This window comes from Symphalangus syndactylus, chromosome 7 (assembly GCF_028878055.3).
Source record: "Symphalangus syndactylus isolate Jambi chromosome 7, NHGRI_mSymSyn1-v2.1_pri, whole genome shotgun sequence".
Lineage (NCBI taxonomy): Eukaryota > Metazoa > Chordata > Mammalia > Primates > Hylobatidae > Symphalangus > Symphalangus syndactylus.
Window position 1 is genome coordinate 63,613,424 of NC_072429.2, and position 16,699 is coordinate 63,630,122.

At 42.2% G+C, this 16,699-nt stretch overlaps 1 protein-coding gene and 1 pseudogene across 5 annotated transcripts in view; one reads left to right on the forward strand and one right to left on the reverse strand.

Annotated features, from left to right (window-relative positions):
- Positions 1-16,699, reverse strand: part of RGS20 (regulator of G protein signaling 20) — a 105,349-nt gene that overhangs the window by 12,154 nt on the left and 76,496 nt on the right. For all 5 annotated transcript variants that reach the window (XM_055286396.1, XM_055286395.1, XM_055286398.2 and 2 more), the window contains one exon: positions 3,497-3,645. In XM_055286396.1, coding sequence (XP_055142371.1) covers positions 3,497-3,645 — 149 coding nt within the window. The remainder of the gene's footprint in view (positions 1-3,496; positions 3,646-16,699) is intronic.
- The window catches only part of LOC129486462 (ubiquitin-ribosomal protein eS31 fusion protein-like), a 56,113-nt pseudogene continuing 40,914 nt past the window's right edge, over positions 1,501-16,699 (forward strand).

The following is a 16,699-nucleotide window of genomic DNA, read 5'->3' on the forward strand; positions in this document are numbered from 1 at the left end:
CCAGCCTGATGGCTCACACCTGTAATCCCGGCACTTTGGAAGGCCGAGGCGGGCAGATCACCTGGGGTCAGGAGTTCGAGACCAGTCTGGCCAACATGGTGAAACCCCGTTTCTACTAAAAATACAAAAATTAGCTGGGCATGGTGGTGCATGCCTATAATCCCAGCTACTTGAGAGGCTGAGGCAGGAGAATTGCTGGAATCCAGGAGGCTTAAGTTGCAGTGAGCTGAGATCGCACCACTGCACTCCAGCCTGGGCGATAGAGCGAGATTCCATCTCAAAAAAAAAAAAAAAAAGATATAAGTTGCACATTATACAAGTTGCCAAATTGAACCGTATAATTCCATGGCTTTTAGTATATTTACAGAGTGGTGTAACTATTGCCATGATTTTAGAACATTTCATCATCCCCAGAAGGAACTCTGTACACATTAGCAGTAACTCTATCTTCCTTATTCCTAGGCAACTGCTAATCTACTTTCTGTCTCTATGGATTTACCTATTCTGGACATTTCATGTAAGTGGAATAATAAAATATGTGGTCTTTTGTATCTAGCTTCTTTCACTTAGCACAGTGTTTTCGCAGTTCATGCTGTATTTTGGTGGTGTCAAGACTTCATTCCTTTTTTTTTTTTTCGATACAGACTTTTGCTCTTGTTGCCCAGGCTGGAGTGCAATGGTGTGATCTCAGCTCATTGCGGCCTCTGTCTCTTGGGTTCAAGTGATTCTCCTGCCTCAGCCTCCCAAGTGCTGGGATTACAGGCATGCACTACCACGCCTGGCTAATTTTTTGTATTTTTTTTTTTTAGTACAGATGGGGTTTCACCATGTTGACCAGGCTGGTCCCGAACTCCTGACCTCAGGTGATCCGCCCACCTCGGCTTCCCAAAGTGGTGGGATTACAGGCATGAGCCACTGCACCAGGCCACTCATTCCTTTTTTTTTTTTTTTTTGAGATGGAGTCTCACTGTGTCGCCCAGGCTGGAGTACAGTGGCGTGATCTTGGCTCACTGCAACCTCCGTCCACTGGGTTCAAGTAATTCTCCTGCCTCAGCTTCCTGAGTAGCTGGGCTTACAGATGCCTGCTACTGTGCCTGGCTAATTTTTGTATTTTTAGTAGAGATGGGGTTTCACCGTGTTGGCCAGGATGGTCTTGATCTCTTGATTGGCCTGCTTCGTGATCCTCCTGTGTCGGCCTCCCAAAGTGCTGGGATTACAGGCGTGAGCCACCACACCCAGCTGATCTTTTTTTTTAAGGTGGGAATTGATTTTTGTATATGGTGCTATGTAGGAATATAAATACATTTTTATATATTTGGATACCAAGCAGGATGACCAATTTTCCTGGTTTGCCTAGGGTTTTCAGGTTTTCTGGGCTGTGGGACCTTTCAGTGCTAAAACTGAGAAAGTCCTATCAGTGGGGATGAGTTGGTACCGAAATACCAAGTATCCTGCTATTTACTGAATAGTTCATTTTCTCCTTTGCTAATGTCACTTTTATCACGTGTTGGTAAGGTTTTCTAGATTTATTGTCTTTCACTGATGTTAAAACTATAGGGTGTATTTTTGGACTAATTACGAATAACATTACTTTTGAAAGAAAATTTTCTTATAATAATTTTTTCTAAGAAAAAGTCTGAATTATTTGATTTGTATGTCATTGACATGAGATTGTTTACAGCTTTGGTTTCACACTTTTTAACACAAAATTCATTGCCACATTTTATATCAATATTTGACCCCATTGTATCTATGATTGTTACCTGTTTCCTGAGTCTTTCCTCTGGGTTCCGTTTTTTTCCTCTGAAGTAGGCCCTTTCTTCGGTTCTTTTAGGTTTGCAGGCAGTAAACTTGGTTGGCCTTCGTATGTCTTATCTTACCCATACTCTTGAATTATGGTTTGACTAAGTTTTCAGTTACTTTTCTCCAGCACTTTGAAGACATTGCCCTATTGTCTCTTCTACACACACCTAAGTGCTACAGAAGTGTTGGCTATGATGGTGATGACAGTGTCTTAGGTACAGATACTTATTTTATTCGTCCTACTTGTTACCTGTAGGAGGAGCCTGCTCTGGGACCTGCCCCGCCCTCTAGCCTTACACTATCTCGGGACAATATATTGTTCAGGTCAGCATGTCAGCCACCTCCCACACCCTGCGTGAGGCAGCAGAGAAAGGAGGGAGGGGAAGCTTTGAACGTCAGCTGGAGTCTCATCTGCATCCGGACATCCTGCATATCTCTAGGAGGATGGTCTCATTTCCGCACTGGGACCTACTGGCAGAGTGAGAATATAGGACCCTAAACGCAGTCTGGCCATCACTGGTGTCCTCCTCCTTTAGGGCAGGCCCTGGACACCCACGTGTTTCCTCTGCCCACCACCAGCGCCTCTCCTCTGGCTTCCTGCAGAGCTGTCCAGGTTCCTACCAGGGGCTAAAGTCTCACCTTGACACTGCCTAGCTCTTGTCAGCCCCATGGCCACGTTTCCTCTTGCTGTGAGAATGAAGAGACCATCGGTATGGGGATCCCCCTGGTGGATGTTCTATTGCTGTGTCCCTTCCACCAGATTGGAACTTCTTGGAAATGAATACTAGCCGGAGTTGGGCAGGAGCCACCAAACTTCCCCGGCCATTTCATTTTCAACCTCCAATCTCCTCCCCAGGGATCAGTTCTGTTAGTTCCATATCGCGGTTTGTGATCAGTCCATTATCAGTTTTTCTTCTTTTCCACCGGGCAGAGGTCTTGGTCTAACTTATTGCCAAGCTTACATAAATTTAGGATGATTTGGTTGCTGAAAGTGGTTCACAAACTTGGCTGGCACTAAGCACTTTTCATATCCGAGATTCCAAAGAGGTAACCTAAAGTTCCCATGATTTTTAGGTGTAAATTATCTCCTTTTCTCCAGACCTTTAACAGCTACTCAAAGGGTCACAGATGTTTTACATTCAAGTCGTTTCTTTCCTTTTTAAAGCAATGACTGTCTGCATGTCTTCCTCTACCCGGTAAGTTACCATATATTTTAATATTTGTCTCATTTAAAACACATATTTTGACATTTCTCTATAACAAAACAAAATTTATGAAATGGAAGCAGCAGAAGGTAAAATCCAGGCTCCCTCTACTTCATCACCCTAACCTTGAAGACCTATCTTAGATCCTAAGCCTTCATTACCACAGGAGTGCCCTGAGTCCAATTCTTTCTAACCATTTCTGCCCAAATGTTGATAGTCAATCGTGAACCGCCTGAGGTTGTTCTTTAGTTATTTAACACACGTTGGCTTGATTTGAGGGATCTGAGCATAAACCCCTTGAGAGCTAGACAGATGCAGCCTGCTATTTCTGGGGTGTCCCTCCGTGTCAGGCATATAGTAGTTGCTTAAAAAACACTTATTGAATTAACCATAAGCTGCCACCACTATTCAGGGGTGCCACTTCCCAGTCAGGAGCACATTACACTTCTCAGTCAGGAGTACATTAATTAAAAAGCCCCAAACCTTACCACGAGCAGCTACAACAGCAGCACCAGCAGAAGCAGCATGCGTTGGACCCGCGACTCCCCGCTCCGGGCTGGCCTGGGGCGGCGCCTGGTGCGTCCTGGGCGGCGGGCATCTGCCGCTTCCGCATCTCCATCCGCTCTGATCCCATCGGCTGCAAGAGGGAGAGGAACAAAGGGGGCGGGAGGGGGTTCCACCGTTATGAAGGCGCAAGCCCAGGGAGTCAGCTGTTTGGATAATTGAAAAGATACAGTGCGACTATATTCAGGTCATTTTTGCTACTTCTTGTAAAATTCAGTGCTTAGAATCTTAGTATCAATTAATGTATCCAACATGTAATGCTTATCCTCTGCCAAGCATTGAGATACATTCCAGGGATAAACTAGCAGATGGAAGGCCCCTCCTTAGGCGCTCACAGTTAAGTAAAGGAGACAGAGACACACATGCACCGAAGACTCTGCAGTCAGTGCTACGCAGGGCCGTTCCTAGCTCCAGGCATCCCTGTGGCTTGAAACAAAGGGGGACAGGGATGGTGGCAGCTTCATGACGCTGCCTGTGAGGCCAACGCGCAGATACGGGAGGAGGTCAAAATGGGAAGGGCGGCCCGGCTAATACAGCAGGCTGACGAGAGGTCAGAAGAGGAGGGGAGCCCTGGAGGCCAGAGTGGCCAGAGTCACATCTTTCCTAGCTGGGTCACCTTGCAGAAGTGATCGAAACTGGGACGTGGAAGCATTCAGAACCCCGCCTGGTACAGAGTAATTGCTCAATTATTCCCAGGAAGCCAGGCAGGAGAGCCAGACTGTGGACTGCCCAGACCTGTCTTGCCATACCAGGGACGGTCACCCTCACCTACTTCAGTGGAGGCCAAGCCATATGACAGAAAAGATCTGTGCCCTTCAGCCTCTGCCTGTTGCTGGGGACTCCAAGAATGTGAAAGAAGAGAGATATAAAAGCAGCATGAGGAGCTAGAAATTGCTAAGCCCATTTTACGTTGGATACTATCACTTGATGGAGCTAATTGCAAGTTAATATCAAGGACACATTAAAGAACCATAAATAGGACTTTGGAATTAATTTCTGGATCTATTATTATATTTCAACATTAGATTTTTCCGTTCTTATTATTACTTAATCCTATACCGCTGTACTTTGTTCTAATTATTTTATTTATTTTTATTTTTTAAATTATACTTTAAGTTCTGGGGCACATGTGCAAAACCTGCAGGTTTGTTACATAGGTACGTAGGTATACACGTGCCATAGTGGTTTGCTGCACCCATCAACCCGTCATCTACATTAAGTATTTCTCCTAATGCTATCCCTCCCTTAGTCCCCCACCCCCTGACAGGCCCCAGTGTGTGATGTTCCTCTCCATGTGTCCATGTGTTCTCATTGTTCAACTCCCACTTATGAGCAAGAACATGCAGTGTTTGGTTTTCTGTTCTTGTGTTAGTTTGCTGAGAATGATGGTTGCCAGCTTCATCCGTGTCCCTGCAAAGGACATGAACTCATCCTGTTTTATGGCTGCATAGAATTCCATGGTGTATATGTGCCACATTTTCTTCATCCAGTCTATCATTGATGGGTATTTGGGTTGGTTCCAAGTCTTTGCTACTGTGAACAGTTCTGTAATAAACGTGTGCATGTGTCTTTATAGTAGAATGATTTCTAATCCTTTAGGTATATACCCAGTAATGGGATTGCTGGACCAAATGGTATTTCTGGTTCTAGATCCTTGAGGAATCATCACACTGTTTTCCACAATGGTTGAACTAATTTACACTCCCACTAACAGTGTAAAAGCATTCCTATTTCTCCACATCCTCTCCGGCATCTGTTGTTACCTGACTTTTTAATCGTTGCCATTCTAACTGGCATGAGATGGTATCTCATTGTGGTTTTGATTTGCATTTCTCTAATGATCAGTGATGATAAGCTTTTTTTCATATGTTTGTTGGCTGCATAAATGTCTTCTTTTGAGAAGTGTCTATTCATATCCTTTGCCCACTTTTTGATGGGGTTGTTTTTATTCTTGTAAATTTGTTTAATTTCCTTGTAGATTCTGGATATTAGCTCTTTGTCAGATGAGTAGATTGCAAAAATTTTCTCCCATTCTGTAGGTTGTCTGTTCACTCTGATGATAGTTTCTTTTGCTGTGCAGAAGTTCTTTATTTTAATTATATCCCATTTGTCAATTTTTGCTTTTATTGCCATTGCTTTTGGTGTTTTAGTCATGAAGTCTTTGCTCATGCCTATGTCCTGAATGGTATTGCCTGGGTTGTCTTCTAGGGTTTTTATGGTTTTAGGTCTTATATCTAAGTCTTTAATCCATCTTGAGTTAATTTTTGTATAAGGTGTAAGGAAGGGGTCCAATTTCAGTTTTCTTTTCTTTTATTTTATTTTTATGTTTATTTATTTATTTATTTATTATTCTTATACTTTAAGTTCTAGGGTATGTGTGCACAACGTGCAGGTTTGTTACATATGTATACATGTGCCATGTTGGTATGCTTCACCCGTTAACTCGTCATTTACATTAGGTATATCTCCTAATGCTATCCCTCCCCCCTCCTCCCACTCCACGACAGGCCCTGGTGTGTGATGTTCCCCACCGTGTGTCCAAGTGTTCTCATTGTTCAATTCCCACCTATGAGTGAGAACCCAATTTCAGTTTTCTGCATATGGCTAGTCAGTTTTCCCAACACCATTTATTAAATAGGGAATCCTTTCCCCATTGCTTGTTTTTGTCAGGTTTGTCAAAGATCAGATGGTTGTAGATGTGTGGCGTTATTTCTGAGGCCTCTGTTCTGTTCCATTGGTCTATATATCTGTTTTGGTACCAGTACCATGCTGTTTTGGTTACTGTAGCATTGTAGTATAGGTAGCGTGATGCCTCCAGCTTTGTTCTTTTTGCTTGGGATTGTCTTGGCTATACAAACTCTTTTTTGGTTCCATATGAAATTTAAAGTAGTTTTTTCCTGTGAAGAAAGTCAATGGTAGCTTGATGGGTACAGCATTGAATCTATAAATTACTCTGGGCAGTATGGCCATTTTCAGGATATTGATTCTTCCTATCCATGAGCATAGAATGTTTTTCCATTTGTTTGTGTCCTCTCTTATTTCCTTGAGCAGTGGTTTGTCGTTCTCCTTGAAGGGGTCCTTCACATCCCTTGTAAGTTGTATTTCCAGGTATTTTATTCTCTTTGAAGCAATTGTGAATGGGAATTCACTCATGATTTGGCTCTCTTTTTGTCTGTTTTTGGTGTATAGGAATGCTTGTGATTTTTGCACATTGATTTTGTATCCTGAGACTTTGCTGAAGTTACTTATCAGCTTAAGGAGATTTTGGGCTGAGATGATGAGGTTTTCTAAATATACGATCATGTCATCTGCAAACAGAGACAATTTGACTCTCTCTCTTCCTATTTGAATACCATTTATTTCTTTCTCTTGCCTGATTGCCCTGGCCAGAACTTCCAATACTATGTTGAATAAGAGTAGTGAGAGATGGCATTCTTGTGCCAGTTTTCAAAGGGAATGCTTCCAGCTTTTCTCCATTCAGTATGATATTGGTTGTGGGTTTGTCATAAATAGGTCTTACTATTTTGAGATACGTTTCATCAATACCTAGTTTATTGAGAGTTTTTAGCATGAAGGGGTGTTGAATTTTATCGAAGGCCTTTTCTGCATCTATTGGGATAATCATGTGGTTTTTGTCATTGGTTCTGTTTATGTGATGGATTATATTTGTTGATTTGCATATGTTGAACCAGCCTTGCATCCCAGGGATGAAGCCAACTTGATGGTGGTGGATAAGCTTTTTGATGTGCTGCTGGATTCAGTTTGCCAGTATTTTATTGAGGATGTTCGCATTGATGTTCATCAGGGATACTGGCCTGAAATTTTCTTTTTTTGTTGTGTCTCTGCCAGGTTTTGGTATCAGGATGATGCTGGACTCAAAATGAGTTAGGGAGGAGTCCCTCTTTTTCTATTGTTTCTGTTGTTTGGAATGGTACCAGCTCCTCTTTGTACCTCTGGTAGAATTAGGCTGTGAATCTGTCTGGTCCTGGGCTTTTTTTTGGTTGGTAGGCTATTAATTACTGCCTCAATTTCAGAACTTGTTATTGTTCTATTCAGGGATTTGACTTCTTCCTGGTTTTGTCTTGGGAGGGTGTATGTGTCCAGGAATTTATCTATTTCTTCTAGATTTTCTAGTTTATTTGTGTAGAGGGGTTTATAATATTCTCTGATAGTAGTTTGTATGTCTGTGGGATCAGTGGTGATATCTGCTTTATAATTTTTTATTGTGTCTATTTGATTCTCCTCTCTTTTCTTCTTTATTAGTCTGGCTAGTGGTCTAGCTATTTTGTTGATCTTTTCAAAAACCAGCTCCTTGATTCACTGATTTTTTGAAGGATTTTTTGGTGTCTCTAACTCCTTCAGTTCTGCTCTGATCTTAGTTGTCTGTTGTCTTCTGCTGGCTTTTGGATTTGTTTGCTCTTGCTTCTCTAGTTCTTTTAATTGTGATGTTGGGTGTCAGTTCTAGATTTTTCTTGCTTTCTCCTTTGGGCATTTAGTGCTATAAATTTCCCTCTAAACACTGCTTTAGCTGTGTCCTAGAGATACTGGTAGGTTGTGTCTTTGTTCTCATTGGTTTCAAAGAACTTATTTATTTTTGCCTTAATTTCATTATTTACTCAGTAGTCATTCAGGAGCAGGTTGTTCAGTTTCCATGCAGTTGCGCAGTTTTGAGTGAGTTTCTTATTCCTGAGTTCTAATTTGATTGCACTTGGCCTGAGAGGCTGTTTGTTATGATTTCTGTTCTTTTGCATTTGCTGAGGAGCGCTTTACTTTCAATTATGTGGTCAATTTTAGAATAAGTGTGATGTGGTGCTGAGAAGACTGTATATTCTGTTGGTATGGGGTTGAGAGTTCTGTAGATGTGTATTAGGTCTGCGTGGTCCAGAGATGAGTTCAAGTCCTGAATATCCTTGTTAATTTTCTGTCTCGTTAATCTGTCTAATATTGACAGTGGGGTGTAAAAGTCTCCAACTATTATTGTGTGGGAGTCTACATCTCTTTGTAGGTCTCCAAGAACTTGCTTTATGAATCTGGATGCTTCTGTATTGGGTGCATATATGTTTAGGATAGTTATCTCTTCTTGTTGCATTGATCCCTTTACTATTATATAATGATGCCCTTCTTTGTCTTCTTTGATCATTGTTGGTTTAAAATCTGTTTTATCAGAGACTAGGATTGCAACCCTTGCTTCTTTTTGCTTTCCATTTGCTTGTAAATATTCCTCCATGCCTTTGAGCCTATGTGTGTCTCTGCACGTGAGATGGGTTTCCTGAATACAGCACACTGTTGGGTCTTGACTTTTAGCCAGTTTGCCAGTCTGTGTCTTTTAATTGGGGAATTTAGCCTGTTTACGTTTAAGTTTAATATTGTTTTGTGTGAATTTGATCCTGTCATGATGCTAGCTGGTTATTTTGCCCATTAGTTGATGCAGTTTCTTCATAGTGTTGATGGTCTTTACAATTTGGTACGTTTTTATAGTGGCTGGTGCCAGTTTTTCCTTTCTGTGTGTAGTGCGTCCTTCAGGAGCTCTTGTAGGGCAGGCCTGGTGGTGACAAAATCTCTCAGTATTTGCTTGTCTGTAAAGGATTTCATTTCTCCTTTGCTTATGAAGCATAGTTTGGCTGGATATGAAATTCTGAGTTGAAAATTCTTTTCTTTAAGAATGTTGAATATTGGACCCCACTCTCTTCTGGCTTGTAGGGTTTCTGCAGAGAGATCTGCTGTTAGTCTGATGGGCTTCCCTTTGTGGGTAATCCGACCTTTCTCTCTGGCTGCCCTTAACATTTTTTCCTTCATTTCAACCTTGGTGAATCTGATGATTATGAGCCTTGGGTTGCTCTTTTCGAGGAGTATCTTTGTGGTGTTCTGTGTATTTCCTGAGTTTGAATCTTGGCCTATCTGGCTAGGTTGGGGAAGTTCTCCCAGATAATATCCTGAAGAGTGTTTTCCAACTTGGTTCCATTCTCCCCATCAGTTTCAGGTACACCAATCAAATGTAGATTTGGTCTTTCTCATAGTCCCATATTTCTTGGAGGCTTTGTTCATTCCTTTTCATTCATTTTTCTCTAATCTTGTCTTCACACTTTATTTCATTAAATTGGTCTTTAATCTCTGATATCCTTTCTTCCGCTTGATCAATTTGGCTATTGATACTTGTGTATGCTTCATGAAGTTCTTGTGCTGTGTTTTTCAGCTACATCAGGTCATTTATGTTCTTCTCTAAAACGGTTATTCTAGATAACAATTCCTCTAACCTTTTTTCAAGGTTCTTAGCTTCCTTTCATTGGGTTAGAACATGCTCCTTTAGCTCAGAGGAGTTTATTACCCACCTTCTGAAGCCTCCTTCTGTCAATGCGTCAAACTAATTCTCTGTCCAGTTTTGTTCCCTTGCTGGCGAGGAGTTGTGATCTTTTGGAGTAGAAGAGACATTCTGGTTTTTGGAATTTTCAGCCTTTTTGCACTGGTTTTTCCTCATCTTCATGGATTTATCTACCTTTGGTTTTTGATGTTGGTGATCTTTGGATGGGGTTTCTGTGTGGACATCCTTTTTGTTGATGTTAATGCTATTCCTTTTGTCTGTTAGCTTTCCTTCTAACAGGCCCCTCTGCTGCAGGTCTGCTGGAGTTTACTGGAGGTCCATGCCAGACCCTGTTTGCCAGGGTATCACTAGCAAAGGCTGCAGAACAGCTGCCTGTTCCTTCCTCTGGAAGCTTCGTCCCAGAGGGGCACCCACCAGATGCCAGTTGGAGCTCTCCTGTATGAGATGTCTGTCGACCCCTGATGGGAGGTGTCTCCCAGTCCGGAGGCACAGGGGTCAGGGACCCACCTGAGGAGGGAGTCTGTCCCTTAGCAGAGCTCAAGCACTATGCTGGGAGATCGCTGCTCTCTTCAGAGCCGCCAGGCAGTAAGTCTGCTGAAGCTGCTCCCATAGTCGCCCCTTCCTCCAGGTGCTTTGTCCCAGGGAGATGGGAGTTTTATCTATAAGCCCCTGACTGGGGCTGCTGCCTTTCTTTCAGAGATGCCGTATCCAGAGAGGAGGAATCTAGAGATACAGTCTGGCTACAGCGACTTTGCTAAGCTGCAGTGTGCTCCACCTACTTCGAACTTCCTGGTGGCTTTGTTTACACTGTGAGGTGAAAACCGCCTACTCAAGCCTCAGTAATGGTGGATGCCCCTCCCACTACCAAGCTCAAGCGTCCCAGGTCAACTTCAGACTTCTGTGCTGGCAGCGAGGATTTCAAGCCATTGGATCTTAGCTTGCTGGGCTCCGTGGGGGTGGGATCCACTGAGCTAGACCACTTGGCTCCCTGGCTTCAGCCCCCTTTCCAGGGGTGTGAACAGTTCTGTCTCGCTGGCATTCCATGCGACACTGGTGTATGGAAAACACTCCTGCAGCTAGCTTGGTGTCTGCCCAAATGGCCACCCAGTTTTGTGTTAAGGGCAGCCAGAGAGAAAGGTCGGGTTACCCACAAAGGGAAGCCCATCAGACTAACAGCAGATCTCTCTGCAGAAACCCTACAAGCCAGAAGAGAGTGGGGTCCAATATTCAACATTCTTAAAGAAAAGAATTTTCAACCCAGAATTTTATATCCAGCCAAACTATGCTTCATAAGCAAAGGAGAAATGAAATCCTTTACAGACAAGCAAATGCTGAAAGATTTTGTCACTACCAGGGCCCTGGTGGTATAGACACCAGAGGAAATCTTCTGGTCTGTAGGTTGCAAAGACTGTGGGAAAAGAGTACTATCTGGGTCGGAGTGCTCTGTCCCTCATGGCACAGTTTCTCATGGCTTCCCTTGGCTAGGGGAGGGAGTTCCCTGACCCCTTGCACTTCCTGGGTGAGGCAACACCCCACGCTGCTTCTGCTCACTCTCCGTGGGCTGCACCCACTGTCTAACCAGTCCCAATGAGATGAGCTGGATACCTCAGTTGGAAATGCAGAAATAACCCACCTTCTGCATTGATCTACTGGGAGCTACAGACCAGAGCTGTTCCTATTCAGCCAGTTTGCCGGCCACACGTTTTTTTTTTGTTTTTTTTTTTTAACAGAGTTTTGCTCTTGTTGCCCAGGCTGGAGTGCAATGGTATGATCTTGGCTCACTGCAACCTCCGCCTCTCAGGTTCAAACGATTTTCCTGTCTCAGCCTCCTGAGTAGCTGGGATTACAGGTGCCCATCACCACACCCAGCTAATTTTTGTATTTTTAGTAGAGATGGGGTTTCACCATGTTGGCCAGGCTGGTCTCGAACTCCTGACCTCGTGATCTGCCCACCTTGGCCTCTCAAAGTGCTGGGATTAGAGGCGTGAGCCACTGCACCTGGCCTTAATTAGTCTCGCATGTAAGTTTCAGGACCACAAGAAAGACCCATCAAAGGCCTTTACTGTTTTTTCTTCTTTCATCCACTGTGAAAACAATGCTCCCAACATACCCAGAGACCACCCACAGTGCTCTGCTGGGGTTACTGAGCTGGTGTGGCTCACTTAGCCAAAAGGTGGAGGCAGAGGCACGCAGTCAGCCACAGTCATGCTTTATGGGTACCACAGGGAGACAACTTCGAAGGCAGAAACTCTGGGCTCAAGTGACTCCAGGGATCACCTCTTCACCTCACCTGTGGAGGAGACAGCCTAACCATGGTTTCACTTCATTCACTCAATTCAGGGCACTGAGGCCTCAGGACAAGCCAGCACAATCTCCAAACCAAGATGTTTTGAACAAAAGATGCTCCAGGTAACTATTATTTCCTACGAGATATTGACGCAACTTGCCTCATTAAAAAAACATATTCCTTGGAAGGCCAAAGCAGGCAGATCACTTGAGGTCAGGAGTTCAAGACCAGCCTGGCCAACATGGTGAAACCCTGTCTCTACCAAAACTACAAAAAAAATTAGCTGATTGTGGTGGCATGCACTTGTAATCTCAGCTACTTGGGAGGCTGAGGCAGGAGAATCACTTGAATCCTGGAGGCAGAGGTTGCAGTGAGCCGAGATCATGCCATTGCACTCCAGCCTCGACAACAGTGAGACTCTGTCAAAAAACAAAAAACCAAACCATATCCTAATTAATTTCCAGGAGTAGGAAGGACTGTGACATGGTGCTGTCCCAAGGTCTCAGGGGAGTCCTGTTCCAACATCTTGGCCACACTGGGTCTTCCCAATCAGTCCATGAAATATCTATTCACTTAAATCCTCTCTTACATGTGGGGTAAGGGTCTCTTCAAACAGGTCTTGCACATTTTTGATAGGTTTACTCCTGAATATTTTGTAGGATGATTTTTGCTGCTGTCATAAATGATATCTTCCCCTAGTACCCAACTGTGTTTTCTAAGTATTTTCTAAGATATTTTAGCATATAGGAAGGCTAAGAATACTATATTGAATTCTCTTATAGTTCCAGTAATTTTTCTGTTGATTAACTAGACGATCATACTGTCTCTACATGATCACACTAGTCTCTTTGCTTCCTGTACCTTTTTAAGGTATCTGTTCTTACCCTGGTCTTATTTCATTGGCCAGGAAGTTGAGTAAATATTGAAAAGTAGCAATAGTACTAGGCACCTTTGTCTTCCTCAAGACTTTCTTTAATGAGCAGACTGTTAGTGTTTTGCTGACATGTATGCTATGTGTTGGAGGTTTCTGGAAGATAACATTTCAAGTTAAGCAGGCTTTCTTTCACTATTTACATGGTATAAAATAAGTTGTGCTAATTATTAACATTAAAAAAATTTTTAAATTTTAACTCTCTAGCCCTATGTCATAAGCTAACATATTTGATTTGTTTATACACACCTATCTGTTTGTAAATATCTGGAAGAATTTTAATGACTGAGTGAGCTAACTCTTAGAGAACATCATATGGTTTCTTAGGACCAAATATAGCCATTAGAAGTCAAACGTAAATTCTATCAAAGTCTGTTATTAAACGTTTTTTTGATATGTAGTTTTGCTCTTGTCACCCAGGCTGGAGTGCAATGGTGCGATCTTGGCTCACTGCAACCTCCACCTTTTGGGTTCAAGCAATTCTCCTGCTTCAGCCTCCCTAGTAGCTGGAATTACAGGCACCTGCCACCACGTCCAGCTAATTTTTGTATTTTTAGTAGAGATGGGGGCCAGGCTGATCTTGAACTCCTGACCTTAGGTTATCCTCCCGCCTCAGCCTCCCAAAGTGCTGGGATTACAGGCATGAGCCACTGCGCCTGGCCTGTTCTTATACATTAAAAAAAAAAATTTTTGAGACTGGAGAGCTCTGGAATTGTATACATTTTTAAAAACAGCTTTATTGAGGTCTAACAGACATCCAATAAACTGCACATGTTTAAGGTATATAATTTGATAAGTTTTGATATATATACCTGGGAAGCCATCATCACAATCAAGATGGTGAACACATCCTCACCCTCAAAAGTTTTCTCAAAACCCTGCCTCTTGAGAATTTCTCTTTTGTTCCTTCCCTCTTACGCCTCTGCCTTGGGTGCTGACTGATCTGCTTTCTCTCTATATCCATTAATTTGCATTTCTTGATTTTTATATAAAGGGAACCATACATCTTTTATTTTGGTCTGGTTTCCTTCGCGTAACATAATTGTTTTGAGATTGTTGCATATATCAATAAGTCATCCCTTTTTATTCCTGAGCAGGGTTCCAGTGTATGGATGTACTACTATTTGTTTATCCATTCACCTATTGATGGACTTAGACCTTTTGAATGGTTGCTGAAAAGATTAGATATATAAGACATTGTCTTCTTTCGAACATGAAAATCTTTTTTTTTTTTTTTTTTTGAGATGGAGTTTTACTCTTGTTGCCCAGGCTGGAGTGCAATGGTGCGATCTCGGCTTACTGCAACCTCTGCCTCCTAGGTTCAAGCAATTCTCCTGCCTCAGCCTCCCGAATAGCTGGGATTACAGGCATGTGCCACCACACCCAGCTAATTTTGTATTTTCAGTAGAGATGGGGTTTCTCCATTTTGGTCAGGCTGGTCTCGAACTCCTGACCTCAGGTGATCTTCCTGCCTCAGCCTCCCAAAGTGTTGGGATTACACGTGTGAGCCACCGCGCCCTGGCGAGCATGAAAGTCTTTCATCAGACTAAATTAGAAGAGACTATTATTAAGACTGTATTCATGTTTACTGCACTATAATTTTGACATTTTAAATCATTTAAAGATTCAATAAGTGTACAGAAATACATGCTATTCCTGGAAAAGCTTACTAACAATCTCTCATCTCTGTGTAGAAAAAAAATTCTAAATTAATGGGAATGGCTTTCACTCCCTTGCTAAATGTTGGAGTGTATTGGTGGTGGGAGTGATCATTTATACCATACCCTGCTGTCTGTGGAGAAATGCAAGAGCCTGAGGGGAACTAAAAGTGTTAATAAAACATGAATATTAAAAAGAAGCAAATGTTGATTTAATAATTATTGAAGTTGACTAACACACAGGGTTTGTTATACTATCCTCTCTACATATTTGTGTGGTTGGAAATTTCCTTAATAAAGTTTTTAAAATGTTGAATTCTTTTAGATTAAAAAAAATCTATTTAGATGAGCATATCAATTTCCTCCTTTGAATAGTTAATGAAGTGAATTAACGCATTTCTTGATGTTGAGTCACCCTTATCTTACTAAGCAAACTCTTCTCAGGTCTAAAAGATAATTATTCTTTTATTATACTGCTGATATAAATGCTACCTATTTACAAGATTGTAAAAATATGCCACCAATGTATATATTAATTCCACTAGTCTTTTCAGACATTGGTATAGGATCTAATTAGCCAAGCCAGCTTCACACATCTTCTCCTTTGCCTTCATCATATGTGTGGGAGAACTCTATGCACATATCATTTCCATTTGTCGTTTCTAAATAACATGGAATCAATGCTTTTTGACAGTGCTCTTCTCTCCTTTTTTAGTCTGTCTTTGGCAGAGAATGCTGGGCATCATTTTACTGTCCTTTGGGATGACCATGTAAGTCACACACATCATCCCCCAAGTACTGGCTGCCTTCCCCTGACGGTCCTAGGGCTCAGAACTTAGATGAATGTGAAATAATTGTTAGCAACCTCATATGCTAACATGTATGGGATTTCAAAAGCAGCCTGAGGGCTGGACATGGTGCCTCATGCCTGTAATCCTAGCACTTTAGGAGGATGAGGCAGGTGGATCGCTTGAGCTCAGGAGTTTGAGACCAGCCTGGGCAACATGGAGAAACCCCATCTCTGCACAGAAATATAAAAATTAGCTGGGTATGGTGGCGCGCGCCTGTAATCCCAGCTACTCGGTCGGGGGGCTAAGGTGAGAAGATCGTTTGAGCCCAGGAGGTTGAGGCTGCAGTGAGCTGTGATTCCGCCACTGCCTCTAGCCTGGGTGACCGAGTGAGACCTTGTCTCCAAAAAAAAAAAAAAAAAAAAAAAACGCCCCAAAAAACAAAAAGAGCATCCTGAGGAAATGGGAATAATACAGGTTGATAGCTCATTAAACATTTCAGATCTCAATCAAGAGACAATCCTCAAACAAGGCTTTTCCAAATTCCTAGGAACTCGACATTTAAGAGGACTTTCAAAATTCAACTAAAAGCCAGGGCAAACTCTTTTGATCACAATCTTTTAGTATTTTGGAATTGAAACCAGTAATTAGTTTTTAAAAAAGTTTTAACTAATTATCTCAGAGAGGCCCTTTCTTTCTTTCTTTCTTTTTCTTTCTCTTTCTTTTTCTTTCCTTTTCTTTCTTTCTTTCTCTTTCCCTTTCTTTCTTTCTTTCTTCTTTCTTTCTCTTTCTTTCTTTCTTTTTCTTTCTTTCTTCTTTCTTTCTCTTTCTTTCTTTTTCTTTCTTTCTTCTTTCTTTCTTTCTTTCTTTCTTTCTTTCTTTCTTTCTTTCTTTCTTTCTTTCTTTTCTTTCGTTCTTTCTTTTCTTTCTTTCTTTCTTTTTTTGAGATCGAGTCTTGCTCTGTCACCCAGGCTGGAGTGCAGTGGTGTGATCTCGGCTCACTGTAACCTCCACTTCTTGGGTTCAAGTGATTCTCCTGCCTCAGCCTCCCAGAGCAGCTGGGATTACAGGCGCCCACCACCACACCTGGCTAATTTTTGTATTTTTAGTAGAGACGGGTTTCACCATGTTGGCCGGGCTGGTG